We start from the raw sequence: 25755 nt of genomic DNA on the forward strand, positions 1-25755 counted from the left end.
TAGGATCAGATATATGTAAGCCAAGTTAATTTTCTGTTTTAAAAATTATTCAGCAACCTGTTAATTGTAGATACATTGAGATCAAATTAAGGTCTGCTTATAGGCATCTCCACTATCTCAACACTAGTCTCAACTGCCAGGAAACTCATGCAGTCTGGGAGAGCTATGGCTAACATGATCTGTCAGTCCGAAGAACAGATAGGTCTTGAGATGTCTCTTTTGGGGCAATGTGAAGTATAACTAAATGGCACAGAATTTACAGCACAGAAACAGGCCATTTGGCCCAACTGGCCTATGCCTCCTCCCACCCCTCTTCATCTAATCCTGTTGGCAAATGACTAAGAATGCTTTGCTCACCCTTGGATGTTATTTAAGTGAAGGTTAGGTTTTACATATTTGCCAGATCCTCTTATTTGGGCTAATTTTGGAGGTTTTCCTAATGGCCTATAATTTTCTTGTGTTTTTATATGGATCCCTAGTTTTCAAGGGCACTGATCTGTATAAACAGAACTTGTGTGTGCTCTGAAGTGTTTACATTTTTAGTTGTTTAAACCATATCCTTTTACTGTCTATTGAGCACACTAAAATATTACATGTTTAATAGTTCTATCTATTCCAGTATTACAGGCAGGGGTTTTCTCCCCTTCCTAAAGATCATAAGGGAATGAGTCTTCACAGCTCTTCACAAAAACGAATATACCGCCTCTGGTCGCAAAGAACTGGAGATGACACAGCAAGGGGGCAGTCTTTATAGACACAGTAAGTGAAGATCACACAGATCTGACCTGAAACCTCTTAAAGGAACAGGTATATCTGATTTTACCCAGTTACGTATCTCACCTCACCTATGGTATATGGAGTCTAAACTTCTTTCAAAGAATGGTTAACACCTAAAGGTGACATCCATCTTCAAAATGGAGGTTGATTACAATCTCTTATGGTGATAAAGTGCTACCACTTGATCAGCTACTAATGTCCAGCCATGACATTGCATGTAAATTGTTTTTGTGTTGCCCTGCTGCCCCAAACACTCTGTCAAGTAAATTCAACTCCGGATACTGTTAGTCCTAGTCGCATGGTTGAAAGAAAATAGCAAACCACTTTGTGGAAGGCGGCGGTTTTGGTGGAATTTGAGAACTGTTGGTTCTAGCCTTACTCTTCTGTATTATGTATGGAGACTATTATAAAGACCGTTTTCTCCTGCAGTGTGTTTGGGACAGTACAAAGTGCTGCAACAGCACAGACTCACCCTGGGGTCAGCACTACACCTGTGGCATTTGGAGGTAAACCACCTATTTTGCTGGGACAAATTTATTTTTTGGTAAACATTAAAAGTTTTCTTTTGCATTAAACACTAGACCTTTCCAAATTTTGGATTTGAGAAATGAAAATATGTGGTGACAAGTTGTGTCACTGAGCAACAGAATGGAAGTTTGTTCTCATTTGTTCCTATATGATGAATTCTTGATATCCAGGAACCATTGAAGGGAACCCAGTCCAGAAGAGAGAAAACAAGTCAGTGTATGTGTTTTGCCCCTCAGTCATTCACCCCTTTCACTGTCTCCTTGTCATAACTCTTAGTGATAATAAAGTGGTTTTATACTGCAAATTATACCAAATTAAAAATAACCTCAAAGGGCACCTTACAGCACATTGTTTTACTGTGCTCTCTCCATTACCACCTTTACTTTCTGTACAATGGATTTTTTTGATATGTTATGGCTTGAATATAACACGCAACATGAATTGGGAATGTTGACATCTAAGATACTGTCTTAGTGCATTGACTTTCTCCTGACCACAATAGCAAAACTCTCAGTCTGTCAATGTTTGCAACCAGTCTTCCATTACCTAAGTTTAAATATATGTATAAAATTGAAAAATAAAACATATGTTTGCACTTTGAACTGGCAAAAATGACTCTCCATTAGTAAAAATTTGTTTGAGTTATAAAACTTTGGTTTAGCCTCAACTGGAATATTGTGCCCAGTTCTTGGAATCGCACTGTAGGAAGGATGTGAAGGCTTTAGAGAGGGTACAGGAAAGATTTACGAGAATGGTTCCATGGATGAGGGACTTCAATTACGTGGATAGATTAGAAAAGCTGGGGTTGTTCCCTTTAGAGCAGAGAAGGTTGAGAGGAGATTTGATAGAGCTGCTCAAAATCATGAGGGGTCTAGACGGAGCAGACAAAGAGAAGCTGTTCCCATTGACGGAAGGGTTGAGAACTAGAAGACAGAGATTTAAAGTAAATGACAAAAGAATCAAAGGCAACATGTGGAAGTGAGTGGTTGGGATCAGGAATGCACTGCCTGAATGTGTGATGGGAGCAGATGAAATCGTGGCTTTCAAAAGGAAATTGGATAAGCACCTGAAGGGGGAAAAATTGCAGAGCTACAGGGAAATTGCTCTTGCACAGAGATGGCATAGGCTTGATGGGCTGAATGGGCTGCAGTAATTGTGCTGTAACCATTCTATAATTCTCTGAAATGAACATGCATGTCTTAATAGATGGGTAAATATTTTCTGAATGACAAAAATGATGGCACCCACTCCTAAATACTTAATGAATACTGATGACTGACAACGAATTATAGCATGTTAATCTAAGTCAGAAGGTTGGGAGTCCAAGCCTTACTCCGAAACTTGACCACATAATCTAGGCTGGTGCTTAAGTGCAGTAGTAAGGGAGAGCTGCACTGTTGAAAGTACCATCTTTGATACAAGACATTAAACTAAGTCTGCCCTTTTAGGTGGATATAAAAGATTCTAAGTTGCTGTTGAAAGAATAGCAGAGGATTTCTCCCAATGCCTCATGACTGTGGCTGCGTAAAACAGATTATCTGCTCAATTATCTCATTTGTGGAACCTTGCTGTGGGCAAATTGGCTGCCACATTTGCTTATGTTACAACAATGACTACACTTCAAAAGTACTTCAGTAGCTTGAAAAACTTTGGGATGTCCTGAGGATGTGAAAGGCACTATATAAATACAATTTTTTTTCTCTTTAATCCAGTCAAGAAACTCAGGTGACAAACATAGAGTTTTATTCTGCCCATAGCATGTACCAACTGTTGGTTGCGAGTAAGCAGGCAACCTGCTTCCTGACCTTTGCCAATGCAGAACTTTATCTGTCAGCTTTCAGAATGGCTTGGAGTTGGCTTAACTTTTTCTCTCCCTTTGCTGTGTGGAGTGTACCTAGCCTTTGCATTTATGGCATGCCCAAGTTTGAGAACTAACCCAAAATAACAGGTCTTCTTGGGTTTATGTTCACTTTTTAAACTTGAACTTTAGATAGTGAAAATTTGGTTCTAATCTTTCACCAACTGAGAGATACTTCTGTAGTAAGAAGAAAATCAGTGTGTAAGTGTAGCTTTCTTAGATTCCAACCCAACCTAGTTTGTGTGTTTGTTATATTCAAGCCATAATATAGAAATATTATATGGTAAGCAAACTAGTTAATAGGGAGAGTAGAGTAAAGCTTAATGTGTGCTACAATAGCAAAACATGTAGCCTCTGATTCAGTAGATAAATGCACTGTGTGGTGTATTATTGAGTCATAGAAACATAAAAGTCCATGGTTCAGTCCAGCCAAGATTCAATCCCTGGGTTGTGGTAAATTGACCAATCTTCCGTTGTCTTAGAATAACGGGCTTAGGGAAGGGTAAACTTGCTGACGTTTATTATCCAGCCACAAATATGTAATGGAAACATAGTTTCATTTTATCATCCCCTTTGAAAGAGAAGAGTAAGGAGAGAAAATCTGTATTTCAAAATATAATTAATTGCACAAGTATCAATGGGAAGATTTATACATTTTTAAAGTTTTTTTATTTCGTAACCAGCCAGAACGGACAGGGTGTCACAAGGAGAGGCTGACTGCTTATGCAAGCTTGGGACAACAACATACTTCACCTGAAGAATTGGTAGTGCCAGAGTGAAAACCTTTATCAACTCCACAAAATGTAGGGGAGACAGACAGACAAGGGCATTGTCAAATGTTGAGAGAATGGTGGAGGGGCAGTGGGAGTCAACAGAGCTGCCAACACTAGAGAGAATGAGAGAGTCAAGACAGATGAATGGAATAGACAGCAACATATATCTGAGAATTATAGCGAATTATTTAGAACCTGCAGAAAGCATGGGGAGGAGTCATTCCATTTAGTTGTAAACTTGTGCACTGCCCCTAAATTCATCACGTAATCCAAATATAGGTACAACATATCATGGCCAAAATGTGAATCTTAATTGATGAGAAATGACATATATAACATTTAGTTATTGAATCTATTCAAAATGATTGTGTTTGTGAGAAAATTGTAGACCTGTTGATGGACATCATGGATTTTTAGCAGATTACACCCAACTGTTGAAGGTAAGCATGATTTTACTGTGGTCACTAAAATGGAAGTGCACTTATTTGGATTTTGTCTGCTAATTCACAGGTTTTTCTAAATAAGATAAAAAGTGCAGGAAGATCTGTATAATAATACAACAGTGCAGTTGCATATCTGCTGTGATCAGAGAAAGTGAATTATCACTGACTGAATAGAAAGTGCTTTTGCCAATTGTTGGTTGCAAAGTAGAAATTGTCCTTTGGACATTCCTAGTCTGACACTTCGACTGATATATTAATTTCTATGCTTTAATCAATTTTTCCTGGTTGTGCCTTTTCAGCAGCAATCAATCCATTTGTAGTAGCTCCTGTTTTGCCAGCGACTGCTACCACGAACCCATTCCAGACTAATGGAAGAACTGCAGGTATGGATAATGAACCTTTGTCAAGACTTGACTGAAGCACATTTGTGTTCACGGTGTGACGTCATGTCCATATGTGTAAACTCTGTTAAAGTGCATGCATTATAGTGGAGCCAGAGGAACAATGAAAAAGGCAATGTTAACAATTTATAATTTGCAACGCACAAGTTTCTGATGTAAACAAACTGGCCGTTGATAATAGCAGGTTGTGAGACCAGTGCATTCCTTTCACTGAAGGTATTTTCAGGCAGATAATTTTCTTTATACAGGTTTGTCGACTATAAAACTGCTACATAAATAACATTATTGAAATGGTTGTAATGGACTTAGAATGTGGCCCCATATTGGGTAGAATTGCTGTTGATAGATGCCAATGTTCTAACCTATTACCATAGTCACCCAGCAGTGTTTCTCTCACAGAACCAGTAGCTTGGAATATAACCGCATCTTTCCAGAAGTTAATGAGGGGCAAGTGCCTGGGGAACTATCATATTTTTATCTTGTTTCATGTCTGGTCTTGACCTAATTTTCAAAAGTTGAAGTATGTTTTCAACTGAAACTATTATGAATGACCCAGAGGCTTTGAATTTCAAAAGCATTTTCTCTGAACACCAGTAATATGTTTTGCAGTTGTCACAAATTTTAGAACCTGGGGATATGAGCACAAACCCAGAAGAGTGGAGGGAGTGTACAGATTGTTTAGGTTTAACTACTTACACAGAACAAGGTAAATGTGTGGAGTAGAGTACCCAAGATGGTCATGAAGGCCGACGGTGTAAAAAAAAATTGAAGGAGAATTGGATTTGTGCGAGTGGGCAATTGAAAGTTAGTTTAGTCAGTGTGGTGCATTTACACATACTGGAAGCCACATATATTAATATACAGGGTCCTGTTCTTTGCAGACAGAAAGAACATGTACACACATTGCGCCTGTTTCGGCTAAACAAAATAAGTGACAGCTATTCACTGGTTCATTCCTCAGGGCAATGCCTTGACCAATCAGAGTCAAGCTGCCTGGTGCCTGGTTTAAATTTCAAAGCTTGGCAGTTATCTGTCAGTCACCATAAACTGGTGCATTCCCCATGCAATGCCTCTACCAATTAGAGTTCACTTGCCAACCAATCAGCACCCTCTTCTCATACAGTATAAAGTTGCTGTTTTCTCTTACATTGGTATTCTTTCAGCTTGTCCTGATGAGTGCAAGACAAAAAACTTCAACAGCATGTCTCTATTTTCAGCAATACTAAAGCTAGTTTCATTGAACCCAGTCGATGGACTGCAGTTTTTTCTTGTTGTAAACCTTCCTAGATTTCAATTTTCTGCAAGCAGAAGATGGGCATGAGCTAAAGCTGGATAAGGTATTCCTCAGGTAAATTGTGAAGCTGGGTAAGGGATGATATAATAGCTGGAGCAACCTGGATATCAGTTATCAGTAAGGCCAACAAAATACTAATTGCTCTCAGGATAAACAGATTTGAAGCTGTATAGGCAAATAATACAGGTTGCAGAGAATCACAATATACTAAATCTTGTGGTGATAATTAAGGGAGAATTGGGGTTTGAGGGAGTGGGTGATTGGTGTTAGTTTTTAGGATGGCTTTTCTAGTCATGTATTTTCATATAATAGGGAATTTCAATGTCCCAATGTTAAAGTAGTCAGGCCAGAGGCAACTAAAAACAGTGAAAGTACAAAGAGAGGTGAAAGTACAATCTATCTTCATAGAGGTAATGATTACCAATTCTCAATAATACACGGTGCAGAGTACAAGAGCAGATGCTGTATTGTTTTTAGTGCTTAGCAGTTCACTTGGACTGATTAACTTGGACATGGGTGAATGGCTGGCTGTTAGTTATTGTATTTGCTATTGAATAAAAGTTAGAGCCAATGCTAACAATTATAGGAAAGCAAACACTGAATCTGTGAGAAGAGCTCTAGAGAAGAATGTGGAAGATTTCATTTTCTTGTTTTTAACTGATATGAAAAATATGAACTCTTAAATAATTTTCAAACCTTCAGCTATTTCTGGTGATTTTTTTCCTTTCCCTTGCACATCAAGTCAAGTCAAGTCAAATGTCCCCAAAATTCCACCTGCCCTAGCATTGAATCTGCATCTCTCTCTAGTTTATCTCCTACATTCCCTTAAGCCCTCTATGTACTCACGTTGCCATGAGACCTATCTCCTGCACTCTTGACTCTCATTTCCACTAAATTGCTGATCACCCAACTACCTGTCATGACCCTCTTGCTAGCTGACATTGTGAATGGTTCCCTCTCTTCAGCTACTGTCCCCATCCCTTTCAAATCCACCCCCATCAGCACCCTTCTCAAAAAAACATACCCTTCAAACCTTCTGCAAACTACTTGCCTCATCTCCAACCTCCCTTTCCTTACTAAAGTCCTTGAAAACATTGTAACCTCCCAAATCCGTGCCCATATTTCCTGCAACTCCATGTTTGACTTTATCCAATTAGGTTTCTGCTTCTGCCACAGCATTGAAACAACCCTTATTAAAGTCACAAGTTACATCTTCTGTGAGTGTCTGTGGTGCACTAACCCTCCTCGTCCTTCATAGCCTCTCTGTAATCTTTGACATGGTCAAGCACACCATCTTTAAATGCTTCTCCTCTGTTGTCCAGCTCAGTGAGACTGCACTTGCTCGGTTCCACTTTATGCACTCATAGTCAAAGCATCTCCAGCTATGGCTTTGTAACTTGCCCCCGCCCGCACTGTTAACCTCCGGAGTCCCCCAAAGGTGTATTCTTTACCCCTCCTTTTCCTTATCTGCATGCTACCCCTTGGCAACATCATCCAGAGGCAAGCAGTCAGGTTCCACATGTATGCTGACAACACCCAGCTCTACCTCTCCACCATCCCTCTCAATCCCTCCGCTGCCTCTGACATTCAGTTCTGGTGGAGCCACAATTCCCTCCAGTTAAAACATTGGAAAGCCATCATCCTTGGCCCCACTGCCACAAATCTGTTCCCTTGCCATCATCATGTCTCCTTGGCCATTGTCTCAGGTTGAACCAGACTGTTCGCAACCTGAGCTTCTGACCCTCCTCTGTCGCAAAAAACACCTACTTCATCTCTGTAATATTGCCACCTTTACTCCTACCTCACCCCATCTGCCACTGTAACCCTCGTCTATGCTTTTGGCACCTTATGACTTGACCATTTCAATGCACTCCTGACCTGTTAATATTTTAGGAATTCTATAAACATAGAAGCTGTACATGATACTTGAAGGATGCCAAAAAAGAACAAACATTGACTTGAAATCAGAGACCAGTTATCAGTCTGTACCTAAAAAGCACAGCAGTATAAAGGAGTTGGCAATAGGTCACACTTTACTACGGTGATGGATCTCTTTGAAGAGGTTATTAGTCACTGGATATTATTTATTTACCTTTTCCAAGAGTATTTGATAAAGTTCCACATATGCAGATTTGTCCACATTTTTAGCACGAAGTTAGTGGCAAGTCTAGCTGGATTGAAAACTGTTCCACAATATGAAATAAATGAAGAAGACTCAATCTGAGGGAAGACTAAATCTTGGAAAGACCAAAGCTTTCCTCCCCACAACAAACTCCTAGCCACTGACTCCATCCCTATCTCTGGCAATTGTCTGAGGCTGAACGAGACTATTCGCAACCTTGGTGTCATATTTCACCCTGAGATAAGCTTTCGACCACACATCTGCACCATCACTAAGACAGCCTTTTTCCAACCGTAATGTCGCCCAACTCTGCCCCTGCCTCAGCTCATCTGCTGCTGAAACCACCATCCATGCCTTTGTTACCTCTAGACTTGACTATTCCAACTCACTCCTATCCAGCCTCCCACAGTCTAACCTCCATAGACTTGAGGTCATCCAAAACTCTGCTGCCCTGGGCTAATTAAGCTAATGGCTGCATAATAACAGAGGGCTTTTCATCCCTCTAGTTTCCTCCATTTCTATCCTGAAGATACTGCACCATGCTACGATATAGTTTCCCAGCTGCCAGCAGACCTCTGGTGCCTCACTCATACGTAAATGGAGAAAGTCATTGTTCATAAGCTGTTTGGCTGTGCAGGATATCAAAGCTAAGCCGAATCCTAACCACTGGTACACATTTCCAGCAAGAACCATCACATACTGATGAGGAATGGGAATGTTGACTGGGCTTTCACCTCCCTAGGCCAGAGCAGGTCAGGCAGCAACTGTGGGGAGAAGAGACAAGTTTTCATTTCAGGCATGCACCCTTCATCAGGATTGGAAATTGGAGTAGCTTTATTACTGTAATATTTCTTTCAGTGTTACTGAGTGTATAAGCTAAAAGCTTGCAACAGCATCTGGTTGAAGGTGGATCATTGACAGTCAAGTGATTAATTATCAGTTACCATGGGAGAATTTTCCTATGAGAATTTGTTCTATTGCTTCACAATACCATGTACTGCTAAGACAAAACCTTTCACCAGACAACTGCTTTTAAATGCCCTTAAATCCTTTAAGAAACTGTTTCTTTTTAAATCTGGCATAACACTTGCACTGTTGACAAGTATTAAAAGCCTAGGAAACTTAGTTAAGATTGTATTATTTTTATGTTATCGCTAATCGTCACAGCTTGCTAGTCTGTGGCTTAAATTGCACATGCTTGATCGGATCAAGTGAATCTTCTAATTCAGAAATAGGCTGCAGTCATTTGGTAAATTATAATTTTAAAGTCCCTGTATTAGTGGTTAATTGAAGACCCGATTTCTGTGACACCCCTTTTTTTCTGGAGCAGTGTGTTTATTTAAATCACTGCGTGCTAACTGGTCTCTGCTTTTCTGTTTTGAGGGCGGTAAATAATTACTTGTCTTTTCTGTAACTTTTTGTGGCTGTCCTTGAGGGCTATTAGGAGTTCTACACACTCGAGCATTTCCACAGGCTCATTTTGGTAGGTGCCAGCACTTTGTTTGATACTTGGCTAAATTAAGAATGGCTTGCTGTTACACTGTCTAATGACTAGCCACTACGTCAAGGAGGTTTTGTCTCTTTATTCATTCTCGGGATGTGGGCACTGCTGGCAAGGCAGGCATTTGTTCCCATCCCAAAAAATAGTGGTGTTGGGCTGCCTCCTTATTATACGTTGCAGTGATTTAATACATTTCAGAGTGTAGTTCAGAGCCAGTAGTCCCAATGTGGGACTAAAGTCACAAACAGGCCAGACCGGGTAAGAACAGCAGCTTTCTTTCCCTAGAGGACATTAGTGAATCAGTTGGGTTTTGCGACAATCCAACAGTTTCATGGTCACTGTTACTGATAGCAGTTTTTTAGTTCCTGCATTTTTAAAACCGAATTCAGTTTCACACACTGCCAGGGTGGGATTTAAATTTGTATCCTCTGGATTATTAATCCAGTACTCTCGATTACATTTCCAGTAACATTCCCACTACACCATTGTACCCATATTTCAAGGTAAACAAATAACTTTAAAAATCTAAAAACGGTTTGATACTCATTCGTATCCAGTGTTACTGCACTCGCATAAAGTTTATGAATATCAGATATTTGACTCACTTGATGGTTTGAGTGCTCATATTTCCTGTACTGTGTTTTAAAATATTTCCATTTTAATGTATGTTTAAGGTAGTGCTTTCAAAAACTGTACATGTATATAGTTTTTAGTCTTCTTAGTAGCTCAACATATTGTGTTGGGTACATGCTGTATTTTGTAGCAGAATCAACATCCATGCTCATCCTCAGCATTGTGATTGCAGTCCCTTTAAGTGCTTAAGTAAGAAGAGTCTGCTAAAAGGCATCTGTACGTTGTCAAATGAGTCCTTTTAGGCTGTCAGTTAATTTGGATTTTATTTCTTTTTCCTTTCTCTGTAACAGTAAGCTTTGGAACAGCATCAATGAGCATGCCCACTTTGTTCGCCACTCCAGCCGGATATACTCTTCCCACCAGCTTCAGTGGTGGTTTCCAGCAGCCAGTTTTATCTGCCCCTGTGACCTTTCCTCAGCACTCAGCCTTTCCACAGCAACCAGTTGGTAATACCAATGGAGCTTCTTGTCTTTGTCTTTGTTTTCCAGTTATAAACCCCACTTTTGTTAAATCTTTTGCCTCTTTTCTTTCAGGTGGAGGCTTTGGTTCATTTGGACAACCAAAGCCAATGGTATTGCCGTATGGTCAACCAATGGGAGCATCTACAGTATCTAGCAACCCATTTCTGGTACCTTTTTTATTTTTAGTTTTTTAAATAATTTTCTCCACTCTTGCATCCATACAGAAACCTTCTCCTCTAACAGTTGGCTATTCCTTGTTCCTTCATTTTCAAAGATCACCAAACTTTTCATGGACCTGTAAAAGGGCAGATGTAATTTAATGTGAAGTATTGAGTGTTAGCTCATGGGGCTCCTTTGGTCTAAAAATCTGAATTCCAATGGTGAAGTTTTTAAAGGGATCTTGGGTCAGTAGGTTATCCCAGTTGTACGAGCTGTGGAGCTTGTACAGTAATCTGTCCTTAACTGGGCATTTTTAGAGAAAGTATGTGAATTATTTAAAAGAAAGCTGTAACATATTGTGATTATAATTTTATAATGTTGATGGTGGCAGCGAAGCTGAAGCTGCTTTGAAGCAGAATGTTGGTACTGGTGGACCTGCTTTGGGCATGATGTTGGATGTATAATGAGAAATAGTATTGAGGTATTGCGTTTGTTTTAGAGAGTATTTACTGAAACAGAGCAAGCTGTACATGGGTGTACATACATGGCTTATGAATAACCCTGGCACTTTTACTTCTCAGAGGATGTTCTGGTGTGTTTAGTCTGAATCTTGCAATTCATTTTTATGACATCTGCCAGATTGCAGTTAAAAGCAGAACATATTCATTGTCTTTTTTCCACTCTCCTCCCACAGGCTGGAGCTCCAATGGGGCAGTTTCCAACAGGAAGCTCTTCAACCAACCCGTTCTTATAGCCCAGTTGGTTCCTGTCAGGAGTGTGATGTCAATGCGTGACGTCTCCAGATCTCTTGCACAGCTGTGTTGTTCACTGATCTTAGCTTTAATCACAAGAGTGTCTAAAGCCTGTATTTTGTATAAAACGGGGTAATATATGCAGAAGGGAAGGACTTCCCTCATGTCCTTTATTTAACCATTATTTGGCAAAAAGGTTCAAGATGTAGCCATATCATGTATATTGAAACGGGCTAACGTTAAGTTATTGCAAATCCTACCTTTCATTGCTCTGCAGTACTGTACATATTTTTCTTAGAAATTTAGCTATTTGTGCAAATCGGTATTTGTAATTTAACACATTTATGTTAGTGAAATGTTACTGAGCAAAAAGAATCATCAATAAAATTGCTGCAACTATAAGGATGAAATCGCTACAACAACATTGGCCTTTTAAGTTCAAGTTTTAGATGAACTAGACGTTTTATTAATTTGATGACTGAAAAATAAAGGGTTTTCCTTTCTCAGAGGAAAATTATCATTTATATTCTGAGTATAGAAAACTGCACCTCTACCTAATAATGGAGATCATGTTTTGCTACAAAGTTTGCAATTGACAAAATAAATACAATATTAGTAAAAAAAAATGTGCATGAAGATTTATTTTATTGTATTATTGCCCTTGTTGCATTGTTGTTCTTACATATGGAATCATAGAAATTATAGTACAGCAGGAGGCCATTCAGCTTATTGCATCTGTGCTCATGCTAGTTCAAGTAGGGTTATCTACTCCAATTCCATTTCTTTGCCTTGTCCCCATACACTTTTATATTCTCCCTTTTCAAATCTTCATCTAGTTACTAAATTTCAAAAGTACTTCATTGGTTGTGAAGTGCTTTGGTATATTCAGAGGATGTGAAAGGTGCTATGTAGAAAAAAATTCTCCCTCTTTATTAATTCACTGTTAAATGTTATAGTCTCTGTCTCAGTAGCCACTTGTAGTAAAGCATTCTATGTTCTAGGAACTGTGGAAAAATGTCCTCTGTTTGTTCTTATGACACTCTAAGTTCATTTCCCATTTACTGATTTGCCAACTTTTGGAAGCATTTCTTCAGTTTACCCTCTCCAACCAAACTGATTACTGCCTGTTCAGGCTGCTCACAATCATCAGTAAAGTGATTAAAGGAGTCTTCAACAGTGCTATCAAGCAGCACTTACCAATAACCTGCTAACAGATGCTCACTTTGGATTCCACCAGAGCCAATTGGCTCCAGGCCATATTGCAGTCTTGTTCCAAACATGGACACAATTCCAGAGGTGAGGTGAGAGAGCCTTTGCTGTCAAGGCAGCACTTGGCCATCAAGGCACCCTAGTAAAACTGAAGTTGCTGGGGATCAGGGGAAAACTCTCCATTGATTAGAGTCAGAACTCGCACAAAAGGAGATGGTTGTGGTTATTGGAGGCCAATCATCTCAGACCCAGGACATTGCTGCAGGAGTTCCTCAGGGCAGTGTCCTAGGCCCAGTGATAACCAGCTGTTGCATCAATGACCTTCCCTCCATCAGACGTGGGGCAGATAGTGAAACAGCCCATGCCCACATGCAGCAAGACCTGGATAACATTCAAGTTTGGGCTGATTAGCGGCAAGTAACATTCATCCCTGGCAATGACCATTCTCCAACAAGAGAGCTTTCCTGTGACATTGAATGCCGTTACCACAGGCGAATCCCCCACCATAAACATCCTGGAGTCACTATTGACCAGAAATTCCATTGGACAAACCACATAAATGCAATGATTACCGGAGTGATCAGAGGCTGGGTATTCTGTGGTGAGTGGGTCACCTCTTTGACTTCCCAAAATAAGAGAATTTCCCTCCACTCTAATTAATTTTGTCCTTTCCGCTCCCCTGCTGCATATCTTCTGACAAGGATTGGTGAAAAACAAAAACGTCAAAAAATGTAATACTTTTTTTTAAATCTTCAGAACTGTTCTATGATTTCTATATCATTTCTGGATGGTGAGGTATTTTCATTGATGATCTCTGGCCCCATCTGTCTCTTTCCTTTCCATCCAGTTGAAATAAAAATGTAGATTCCTCTGATAAGGAAAAGTCCTGCTATTACTGCAAAGTAACTGCCATAAATAAGAACCTGCAACAATAAAACCATCCATTCAGTTTGTTGCTGGTTACTCTGGATGCTTCCAACTTTTGTTCAGTGTAAAATTTACAGCTATCATCCCAAAAATAAATCTAATAGTTTCAAAATCCCTAAGGCACCATGCTTCACTGTTCAGTTACTTTCTGTAACAGTTAAGGACTGGATATTATTGGATAAAACAGCATATTATCCCAACTCCATTTAGTTATAGATGTGGGTATTAATGCGTTTCTGTATCAGTCTCAGCAAATTCTTAATGTTGCCTTCATTGCCTAGTAGTCTGTAGGTGGCACTATACTGAAGACTGAGTAGGAATCAGATGACGCTGCCTGTTTTATTTTATTTATTTTTATTTAGAGATACAGCACTGAATCAGGCCCTTCGGCCCACCGAGTCTGTGCTGACCAAGAACCACCCATTTATACTAACCCTACAGTAATCCCATATTCCCTACCATCTACCTACACTAGGGGCAATTTACAATGGCCAATTTACCTATCACCTGCAAGTCTTTGGCGGTGGGAGGAAACCGGACTACTCGGCGAAAACCCACGCGTTCACAGGGAGAACTTGCAAACTCCGCACAGGCAGTACCCAGAATTGAACCCCGGTCCCTGGAGCTGTGAGGCTGCGGTGCTAACCACTGCGCCACTGTGCTGTTTAACTGTTGCTTAACCAGGGCCAGGTGTCCGCATTGTTATTGCAACAAGCCCAATGTGATATTGTCTAGATTCCAAGCAGGCTACTTGTGTTTCTTCCCAACTACTCAAAACAGGTTTTTCCACAAAACTTTACAAGCTGTGCCAACTTGCATATACCTATAATTCTTATGTACATATTTTTTCCAAAATTGTCTTGAATGTACAATAACGGAAGTGCCACAGCATTAAAATTGTTTGATCCAAAATAACCCACAATTGGAACTAGATGAAGCAATGTTTCTAATAGGCAGCAATTGGAATATATACACGTATATTGAAATCACCTGGGTGATGATGTCCAAACCAAGGCCTCTTGAATCAACAACAACCATGGTCAGGATTGTTTGAAGTACCAGAGCCACAGTGGTGTTTACTCCAAACATCAGCGCATGGCGACACATGTTCAGGTTAACTGCTATCTGGAACCTGCATTTAGAATTTTTTTTATATTTTAAATATTCCTGCTTTTTAGAGATATTAAGGTCACTGTTTATCTGTTCAAACATTGATGCTAATGCCATATAAATAATTGCTTAATGCAACAGGACCTAATCTACTCCTGATCTAATTGCATAAATCTATTGCTGTGTATTTAGAGAGATTTACATGTGAGCATTCATCCACTCTTATGTTTCCTTCATATAAAGAAAATATGAATTTTTTTCCAGTACCACATATCACACATCATTTGAAATCAGTTTTCTATTGGAAGGTTGAAATTTTCCAATAATAATAGGAGGAATTCAACATCCTTTGACAGATTACCAATGATCAAATTCATCATAACTGAGGTATAATTTGCAACTAGCATTTACTCTGTAAAAATTGTATTTGCAAGAAAGGAGGGATTGAAAATAAATCAATCGACTGGTTGGGTTAGAATAGAAAGTAAAATGTTTACATTTAAAGTGGAATTTTCTCCTTTGATCAACAAGTCCCAGGATCTGATACTATTCGGTTTGTAAAGACAGTCTCTCAATTCGGTGAAAGGCAGTTCAATTAAAAGTCCATGGGTTGGATTCTTTTCTTATGCTGACTTTTTAAATCATTACTTTATTTTTTTGAAATTCTTTACAGAAGGGCATTTAATGAAAGCAAAGGTAAGGTTACAGTATCATACTCACGTTGCTATGGTGATCAGCAGCATGTAGGAGCCCTTGAGCAAAACATAACAGGCGTAACAAACCCAGATATTATTTGAAAAAGCCATGGCATATAAAAGACCACAATTCACTGCTGTGAAGATGCCCAGTGTCAGTTCTCCCCAGATGGCCCAATCCAACTTTATATATCCAATGGCAAAAGAGGTAGTGGCACCTGAAGAAACAGAATAAGAAGCAACACTAGGGTCATCTGATCACAACCAGAATTCAAATGAGTAGTTTACAGGATAATTTTCATCCCTTCTTATTTAACTAACAATAGATTGCCATAGATATGAATTTTCTTCTTGGGTTTAAGCCTGCACACAATCAGAAATTCTACCTGTTCTAAAACAAAAAAGGAGCAGTATTGCTTTAAGAAAATTGCATCTCTGACCTCATGTGAACTTCCCCACAGTATCATTTTAGGGCAATTGCAAGACCCACAAGACCAGCAAGGACAATGAAACATGCCAGTAACAAAGTTTGGTGCAACACAAGTTCCAATAATGGTAGTAACTAATGATAGAGATAAACTACCATTGAAAACCTTGAGTTACAGCATGTTTGAAACAGAAACAAACTGTAGCCCAGAACAGCATTTTGTAGATGAAGTTTGAGCTGCAACCAAAAACTAGGAGAATTGTATCTACAGTAATTAATCTATTATTTTTCTTCTCTTCGGTCAATGTCTAGAAAGAAACCTGTAAAGATACCAAAATAGAACAGAAGGTTGGAGATGCTTCTACAACTTGAAGCAAAGCAGTGTCTCCGACCTTCTCTAGATACCGTCAAGGCATTAATTCTTGACAAAAGCACAGAGAACTAAAGCAGCCAACTTGCAGGCAAAATCTCAAGGAATATCTACATCTAGTCCCAAAAACTACTTATTGCATCAGTAGAGTGAACTATAACTTTCCCTGTACGGAAAGTCCTCATCAGGGAACTCCTCTTTGCTGACGATGCTGCATTAACATCTCACACTGAAGAGTGTCTGCAGAGTCTCATCGACAGGTTTGCGGCTGCCTGCAACGAATTTGGCCCAACCAACAGCCTCAAGAAAATGAACATCATGGGACAGGACGTCAGAAATGCTCCATCCATCAATATTGGCGACCATGCTCTGGAAGTGGTTCAAGAGTTCACCTACCTCGGCTCAACTATCACCAGTAACCTGTCTCTCAATGCAGAAATCAACAAGCGCATAGGAAAGGCTTCCACTGCTATGTCCAGACTGGCCAAGAGAGTGTGGGAAAATGGCGCACTGACACGGAACACAAAAGTCCGAGTATATCAAGCCTGTGTCCTCAGTACCTTGCTCTACGGCAGCGAGGCCTGGACAACGTATGTCAGCCAAAAGCGACATCTCAATTCATTCCATCTTCGCTGCCTCCGGAGAATCCTTGGCATCAGGTGGCAGGACCGCATCTCCAACACAGAAGTCCTCAAGGCGGCCAACGTCCCCAGCTTATACACACTACTGAGTCAGCGGCGCTTGAGATGGCTTGGCCATGTGAGCCGCATGGAAGATGGCAGGATCCCCAAGGACACATTGTACAGCGAGCTCGTCACTGGTATCAGACCTACCAGCCATCCGTGTCTCCGCTTTAAAGACGTCTGCAAACGCGACATGAAGTCCAATGACATTGATCACAAGTCGTGGGAGTCAGTTGCCAGCGATCGCCAGAGCTGGCGGGCAGCCATAAAGGCGGGGCTAAAGTGTGGCGAGTTGAAGAGACTTAGCAGTTGGCAGGAAAAAAGACAGAAGCGCAAGGGGAGAGCCAACTGTGTAACAGCCCCGACAACCAATTTTTTCTGCAGCACCTGTGGAAGAGTCTGTCACTCTAGCATTGGCCTTTATAGCCACTCCAGGCGCTGCTCCACAAACCACTGACCACCTCCAAGTGCTTACCCATTGTCTCTCGAGACAAGGAGGCCAAAGAAGATGAAGATGTGTCACAATCTGCCAGAGATAGCACAAAAATTATATTCTACTATCCAGGTTATTAATACTTAAGCATGCCAAATTAACAGTGGGATGTCCTGCACCCAATCCATGAAGGCGATGGTCCCACTGCCAAATTTGTGGGGCCTGTTTCTTTTTAGGCATCCCAAGTAGACACCTATAGCAACTGTTGGGCCCCTTGAATATATTAAGGGATCCCTTTTACAAAATGGTCACATCATGATGGGGCAGGAGTCAGGATTCTCCAGTAGCCCTGGCAATCGTCAACCAAAGGGAAATTTTTGAATTTCTTTTCAAGAGCACATTCCTATGGAGCCAAGAGGAATAGGATTCGCAATTCCGCATCTCCATTGCCCTCATTGCCGAGAATCACTTCCTGAAAAGCACACAACACAAAATTAGTTTTCCTCATGGGCCAAGCTGTATGTGGAGACACAGCCATATCACCAGCAACTCACCCCAGATAGGCATATGAGGCTCAAGGGCCAATTTCAAACAATACTCAGGTCTTTTGCTTTGGGTGGGTATTGTCTCTATGGGGCCAAGCCTGGGCCCAAAATCAGGTCGAGGCAAATTTCTACCGCATGGGCTTTTAAGTCAGCAAAAAATTGGGTCTTAAAGGTCCATAATAAAACTGAACAATCATCTGTAAAATGGACAACTGGTAATCTTCAACAGGCACAGGGAAACTCCAGTCTTTCTGGGCTGATTAGCTCTTACACAGACACTGAAGTTAACCTTAATATCACAATAATAAAGGTTTACTAGTGTATTATTAATCCTGATAAACTAACATAAACACATAAAACAACATTTTAAACAGAAATCAAAATATTAAACTAGCCAGGTGATAATACTGAAGATGACCGCCCCCCCCCCCCCCCCCCCACCCCATATTTCTGTCTGTCCTTTCTTCCCTTTTCCCTTCCATTCCTCTCCATCGCTCATAATTTGACTTTAATTTAAAACGTTTTGGTTTACCTAATCCTGTCTATTCTAAACTTCCCAATCCTGATTGCCATCCAGTGACTAGTGCTGGAAGTGCATGTGTGCATAAAGCAGGATCATGTTGGTATGCTGCAACTGAATAGAGCACTGCTTCCTCTGCAGCACTGAAAGTGTTGGTCCCATTTAGTACAAGCTAATTAAACAAAGCTGGGTTTTCAGCAATGACATCAGTGAAAGCAATCAGAGCCAGGATGAATATTGACCATGACATGTACATGTGTTTGTCAAAGATACCTACCCATCTTGAGAGAATTGTTGCTCAGCACCAGCTACTAGTTTCACATTAAGTAAAACAAGAATTTAAGTATTGCTGAAAATAGAAACATGTTGTCGAAGTTTTTCGTCTTACACTCATCATAATAATCCGCAAGAATACCAATGTAAGGGACACTTGGTTGGCAAGTGAACTCTGATTGGTAGAGGCATTGCCATGGAGAATGCACCAGTTTACGTGACTGATGGTTAACTGCCAAGATTTGTTTGAAATTTAAACCAGGCAGCTTGACTCTGATTGGTCAAGGCATTGCCCTGAGGAATGAACCAGCAAATGGCTGTCATTTATTTTGTTTAGCTGAAACAGGCGCAATGTGTGCACATGTTCTTTCTGTCTGCAAAGAACAGGGCACTGTGTATTAATATACGTAGCTTCCAGTAAGCGCAAATGCGCCATTGTGAGCCCTACTGACAATCTTAAATTGGTTGTCAGCGTAATTCTTAGCACACTGAGGATTATTTAGCAAATGTTGTCTAATTGCAGAATCACATCTAATGTTGGACACTCTGTTTTGAGTTTAGCAAGCACGGGCTAGTTGGGTATGGCCTGTTCTTTGCCCATTGTGAAGAGCGGAAGGGACATGTTTGATACGATCCACCAGTCTTTGGGACTTACGGCCTATATACCTTGCATCACACTGGCATTGAAATGCATATATGACATTACTCATTTGTGTGATAGGCAGAACATTTTTTTGGCTTGACGGCAGCATCCTGTTAGTGGCAAACACCACATGTGTTACTACTGCATAGTAGCAACGGGAAACAGCAAGCTTCACCTGTTATTCAAACTTATGAACGGGCCTAAGGCTGTCATTTTCAGCTCTGAAAAGTGCCCAGTCTACCTCAAATTACCCTGGAAAGGTAATGTATCCCAAAAATTTGAGCAACTGGTGAAGCTAGCTGTTTCACGCAAGTGAATAGTCTCAGCTTATGATATTGTTGTACATTTTTTATCCTCTGAACAGTTTGATACAACCATAAAATATCTGAAAGTTAAATCATTGCTTTAACAGAACATTTTGCTTCTCTACATTATTTATTATTAAGTCTTCCATTTGCTCCATTGGATATTCTGATTCTGATTTTTTCCCTTTCCTATCTGCTATTCTTCTGATTTGTTATGAAAGGTTGACTCATTTCACACCATAAGCTAAAAAAAACTGCCAGCTGTTTGTCTGATACTGGATGGTATACCAGTCTACTCGAGCTTTTTTTGTTTTGTATTACTTCAGGACTTCCCTGAATCTACCTCGTGCTCATTGTTGCTGATGTTTTCATGGCACATTACCACTCTTTTATAACGTTCATCACAGCCTCTCTTCCCTTAACCACTCTTACTTATTTATGATGACATCAAAGAGAAAGATTTTATATCAATAGTTGCTTATTTTAATGATAAACAAGATGACTATTATTCAACTTACCCATAAGGTTTGACACTGCATCTGCACCGCCATTATGCACCATAGTATTTTGTGATGGCTCAACATGATCCCATAGCACCTGCACATAACTCAGAATCTGATAATACCCAGAAGTGGCCAATGCCCACCAAATGGACCAGTAGAGGAGTCGTGGAGAGGAGTAGCATTCTTTAAGATCAGACCACAGTTGGAAGAGCACCTTTAGCCTGCTATGATGATCTATTGCCTTCACAAGGCCATCAACATTCTGTTTCAGCGCCTCCCCATCCGAAATTACAGGTAACTGTGAGAATGTTGGTGTTTCCACATTGTTTTGAGGACTAATATTTTCAGATTTTGGCTCAACATCTTCAGTTGACGGTGGAACTTGGATGTTTTCAGCCTCCTCTTCCCTGTGGAAAAACATGCTTTTCTTGGGCATTGGCAGGAGAATGGAAAAAAGAAAAGCTGCAGACGCTGAAACCAGTGAAATCACATTCAGATAGAAATAAGAAACATTCCAAACAGAGACTAAAACTTGTCCCAGAACTGAAGCTAGGGTGTGTCCAACCAACGTGACACTCCGACAGTAACTGGTCACTTTTTGATAGTGCTCAGTACCAACAATGCTGTAAATATAGGAGTAATAAGCCACTTCGGTGGCTGCCACCATGCCATAGAGAAAGGATGAAAACTGAAAGACCAAAACTCCTTGTCCAAAGGTGAATGTAGTGTAATTAATTATTAAGATAAGTCCATGAAAACATATGACAGGTTTATGTCTTAAATAATCTGTGAGCAAGAAGACAGGAACTAACATTACCAAATAAGAGTATGTCCAGACTGGCAATATTTCATTCAAAACCTGAAAATGAATGGAAAAAGTAAGTACAAGGATACATCAAATAGAAAAAAAATACAAAATAAAAATAAAATTAACAAGCCTTGAAACAAAATACAATGCAACATCCAAATGTGGCTAACTTACACAAACAGGCCATATTTTGGACAGTGTCCAGAATTCGATTTGATAATTGTCATGTATTTGGATTTTCTGAAAACATTATGACCCGGATTTTGCAGCGGTCGTGATGGTGAAACTACCTGTGCTCACTGTCATTACTCTACTGAAACTGACTTTAACTTCAGGAGGTTGCACATGTGTAGAATAATGCAGGAATCCAGAAGTTGCTGTCAGTGAGTCTATGCTCCTCCATATGGTGCACTGTAGATGTTAATCACAAATTGCAATCTCCATTGCAATCAAGATTTGATGAAAACCTACATTTCTATGCTGTTTGTTTCACTGTAAAAACCCTTGAAAAAGTTACACCTTTTTAATGAGGTGTACCTGGGTTTTTTGCAATATACTAACTTCAGATTCACTGCTAAACACCCTTATTAGCCCTGAAAATCTAATTTATATTTGTGGATTGTCAAATTTCTCCATTATGATTTTTTTTTAATTCCACGTAAATTTTTTAAAAATCTTTGTAGAAGTTCTTATTTTAACTTCTATCTTAATCCAAACATAAAGATTTATTTCATTATCTGAAAATATAAATTAAAAGTGAAGGATATTAATGCTTTTAACTTCCTGGTTTGCTGTGTGTCAATACTTCAATGTGATTGGCTCCTTACCTGCTTGCGGATATCTTGCTGATAATACAATGGAGAGCCCGACTGACTATAGAAGGTTCAAAAGGGAAGAGACACATAAGAGAAGCAAAGAGAGAATGTGAAAAGAGACTAGTAGCTAATATAAAAGGGAATCCCAAAGTCTTCGATAGGCATATAAATAGTAAAAAGGTGGTAGGATTTAAAATTGATAAGGAGGGGGTATTTGATAGGCTATCTATACTTAAAATTGATAAAGCAGCAGGACTGGATAAGCTGTATCCAAGGATACTGAGGGAAGTGAGAGTGGAAATTGCAGAAGCACTGATCATAATTTTCTAGTCTTCCTTAGACTCAGGGATGGTTCCAGAGGACTGGAGAATTGCAATTGTTACACCCTTGTTCAAAATAGGGTATAAAGATAAGCCCAGCAACTACAGGCCAGTCAGTTTAACTTCAGTGGTGGGGAAACTTCTAAAAACAATAATTCGTGACAAAATTAATAGTCACATGGACAAATGCAAGTTAATTAAGGAAAGCCAGCATGGAGTCATTAAGGGAAAATCATGTTTAACTAACTTGCTGGAGTTTTTTGAAGAGGTAACAGAGAGAGTTGATGTGAGTGGTGTACATGGACTTCCAAAAGGCATTTGATACAGTGCCGCACAACAGACTTGTGAGCAAAGTTATAGCTCATGGAATAAAAGGGATAGTAGCAACATGGATACAAATTTGGCTGTGTGACAGGAAACAGAGAGTAGTGACTAATGGATGTTATTTGGGCTGCAGGAAGGTTTGCAGTGGAGTTCCCCCAGGGTCAGTGATGGTACCCTTGCACTTCCTGGTATTTATTAATGACCTAGATCTTGGTAGACCTATGAGAAAAGATTACATAGACTGGGCCTTTGTTCTCTGGAGTTTAGAAGAATGAGAGGTGATCTCATTCAAACATACAAAATTCTTACAGGGCTCAACAGGGTAAATGCAGGAAGGATGTTTCCCCTGGCTGAGGAGTCTAGTACCAGGGGACACAGTCTCAGAATAAGGGGCAGGCCATTTAGCACTGAAATGAGGAAGAATTTCTTCACTCAGAGGGTGGTGAATCTTTGGAATTCTCTGCCTCAGAGGGCTGTGGAGGCTTAGCCTTTGAGTATGTTGAAGACTGAGATTGATACATTTCTACATATTAAAAACATCAAGGGATATGGGGATAGTGCAGAAAAATGGTGTTGAAGTAGAAGATTTCATTGAATGGCGGAGCAGGCTCGAAGAGCTGAATGGGCTACTCCTGCTCCTATTTCTTATGTTCTTAAGTACACGGCACAATTTCAAAATGTGTAGATGATACGAAATTTGGAAGCCTTGTGAACTGTGAGGAGGATAGTGTAGAACTTCAAAAGGACTTAAACAATTTGTTGGAATGGGCAGACAAGTGGCAGATGAAGTTCAATGCAGAGAAATGTGATGTGATTCATTTTGGTAGGAAGAACATGAAGAGACAATATAAAATAAAGGGTAAAACTCTAAAGGGGGTGCAGGAGCACAGGGACCTGGGTCCATATGTGCGTAAGTCATTGAAGGACAGGTTGAGAGAGTGGTTAATAAAACATATAGTATCCTAAGCTTGATTAATAGGGGCATAGAGTACAAGAGCAAGGAAGTTATGTTGAACATATATTGGACAATAGTTCAGCATCAGCTGGAGTATTGCGTCCATTTCTGGGCGCCGCACTTTGGGAAAGATGTGAAAGCATTAGAGCGAGTGCAGAAAAGATTCACAGGAGTGGTTCCAGGAATGAGGAACTTCAGTTGTGAAGATAGACTGGAGAAGTTGGGGCTGCTTTCCTTGGAGAAGAGAAGGCTGAGAGAAGATTTGATAGAGGTATTCAAAATTATGAGGGGTCTGGACAGGGTAGATAGGGAAATACCTGGGTCACCAAATCCTGTGTCCTCCCTGGTTTTAAGCACCAGTTATCCAATAAATACATCATGGGAGTCATCAGCACTGGTGTTTATTGGACATGTGCAAACAAATTACTTGAAACTAATGTCAAATCAGTTGGAATGGCTGTTTGACGTCATGATAGCACCGCTATAGTAGCGAGCCTGCGCCAGTGCCCTTCACATCATGGGGGTGCCACATGGTCTGCACCGGAATGATTGAAAGTGCGGGTGGTGCCATTTTCTTTCTTCAGAACACCCATAGAGTGAGCATCAGTGACACTACAGAGCTTTCTTGCCCTCAAATTTTCATGAACATATAAAGCAAGACTGCTCAGTGCCCAGCATTCAATGTTTGAATAAATTAAGTTTAGAGGTTTTTTCCCTAATCACCAACAAACTTTTGGAAATACTTTCATCTATTCTTTTTTAAACGTTTTTCTTAATTTCATTTTTAGAGAAAACTGTGGACTATAGCTCTCCCTAATGGCCACTATTATGCATAACTCTTTATTCTATACTAATGAAACACTTCTGGAAATCATAAAATTTCTGTTACAGTATTAAGCTAATGATATTTGTACAACAAAATATGATTACCTTATTTAACTTTGCAGATTAGAAATGTTTGTAGACACATACCTGCTCAATGGTTATATTTTTATCTGGTCCAATTAGATAAGCCACAGAAAATGAATCTATTGGTCTCATCAATGAGAAAAATCCAAAGAGACACAGTAACAGAGTAGGGTAAATCCATCCATCACTTTGTGCTCTGTTGCAACAACCTGTAGCTCTGCAGCCAGGTGACATGGTACTAAACAGAAGTAAATCCTTTTGAGTTTGTTCTAACAACAGTTTCAGCTGGAAGTCTGCAGCATCTAAGCACATTAAACCTTTGATCATGAAAACATGAACTTTCAACATGTGCTCAGAATTGGATTTCTGCACCCATTTTTGAATACATAATTAGATATAAATAAGTTACTGGATACTTAAACTTGTCAAAAGAAGGTAGGATAATAAAGCCAAAAAGGGCTCGAGATCAATTGACCCTTGTACTTAGTCTGTTTAAATGTTTTAAAGTATTTTTATTTTCTACATCAATCTTTTACTAATGTTCTTTACTGATTGCTCAGCAGGAGGTACTTTAAAAAAGTAAAACAGACAGAACAAGAAAATAATATTCTGTCAGACCCTGGATACTGAAGTGAGTGGATTTTACAGAATTTATAAATTTGTAGAATGGAACAGCGCAGGAGGCCTTTCAGCCCATCATCCTTCTGCCAGCTCTTTTGTAGAACATAGGAAAATTAGGAGCAGGAGTAGGCCATTCGGCCCCTCGCGCCTGCTCCAACATTCAACTAGATCATGTCTGATCTTCTACCTTAACGCCATTTTCCTACACTGTCCCCATATCCCTTGATATCTTTAATATCTAGAAACCTATCGATTTCTGTCTTGAATATACTCAATGACTGAGCCCTCTGGGGTAGAGAATTCCAAAGATTCACCAGATTCACCACCCCCTGAGTGATGAAATTCCTCCTCTTCTCAGTCCTAAATGGCCTACCCCTTATTCTATGAATGTGTCCCCTGGTTCTAGACGCCCCCCACCCTCCTAGCCAGAGGATACATCCTTCCTGCATCTGCCCTGTCGAGCCCTGTAAGAATTTTGTATGCCTCGATAAGCTCACCTCTCATTCTTCTAAACTGTAGAGAATATAGGCCCAGTCTCCTCAATCTCTTCTCATAGGAAAATCCCGCCATCCCAGGGATTAACTGGTGAACCTTCCTTGCACTCCATCTGTGGCAAGTATATATATATATAAATGATTTGAAGGAAAATGTAGCTGGT

The 25755-nt window shown here is 40.0% G+C and overlaps 2 protein-coding genes across 12 annotated transcripts in view; one reads left to right on the forward strand and one right to left on the reverse strand.

Moving 5' to 3' along the window:
• agfg1a (ArfGAP with FG repeats 1a) overlaps positions 1 to 12343 on the forward strand; it is a 100577-nt gene extending 88234 nt beyond the window's left edge. For 3 of the 10 annotated variants that reach the window (XM_068042519.1, XM_068042512.1, XM_068042516.1), the window contains 7 exons: positions 1207 to 1283; positions 1476 to 1521; positions 4357 to 4376; positions 4679 to 4762; positions 10621 to 10776; positions 10864 to 10958; positions 11645 to 12343. In XM_068042519.1, the coding sequence (XP_067898620.1) occupies positions 1207 to 1283; positions 1476 to 1521; positions 4357 to 4376; positions 4679 to 4762; positions 10621 to 10776; positions 10864 to 10958; positions 11645 to 11704 (538 nt within the window). In that variant the 3' untranslated portion in view covers positions 11705 to 12343. Of the gene's footprint in view, positions 1 to 1206; positions 1284 to 1475; positions 1522 to 4356; positions 4377 to 4678; positions 4763 to 10620; positions 10777 to 10863; positions 10959 to 11644 lie in introns of those variants that run through there. The other 7 variants (XM_068042514.1, XM_068042518.1, XM_068042517.1 and 4 more) reach the window with 6 other exon arrangements.
• Positions 12326 to 24837, reverse strand: LOC137375386 (thiamine transporter 2-like). Of its 2 annotated transcripts, XM_068042523.1 has the most exons (5): positions 24540 to 24837; positions 20361 to 21204; positions 15669 to 15861; positions 14829 to 14970; positions 12326 to 13834 (listed from the first exon to the last, which is right to left on the reverse strand). In XM_068042523.1, exons 1-5 carry the CDS (start codon positions 24822 to 24824, stop codon positions 13664 to 13666), a joined length of 1635 nt encoding a protein of 544 aa, XP_067898624.1. In that variant the 5' UTR covers positions 24825 to 24837; the 3' UTR covers positions 12326 to 13663. The 2 variants fall into 2 exon arrangements, with proteins under 2 accessions (XP_067898624.1, XP_067898626.1); XM_068042525.1 differs by lacking the exon at positions 14829 to 14970 and having other exon boundaries at positions 13704 to 13834.
• Between the last annotated feature and the right edge of the window lie 918 nt (positions 24838 to 25755).

The sequence above is a fragment of the Heterodontus francisci genome, chromosome 11 (assembly GCF_036365525.1).
Source record: "Heterodontus francisci isolate sHetFra1 chromosome 11, sHetFra1.hap1, whole genome shotgun sequence".
Classification (NCBI taxonomy): Eukaryota; Metazoa; Chordata; class Chondrichthyes; order Heterodontiformes; family Heterodontidae; genus Heterodontus; species Heterodontus francisci.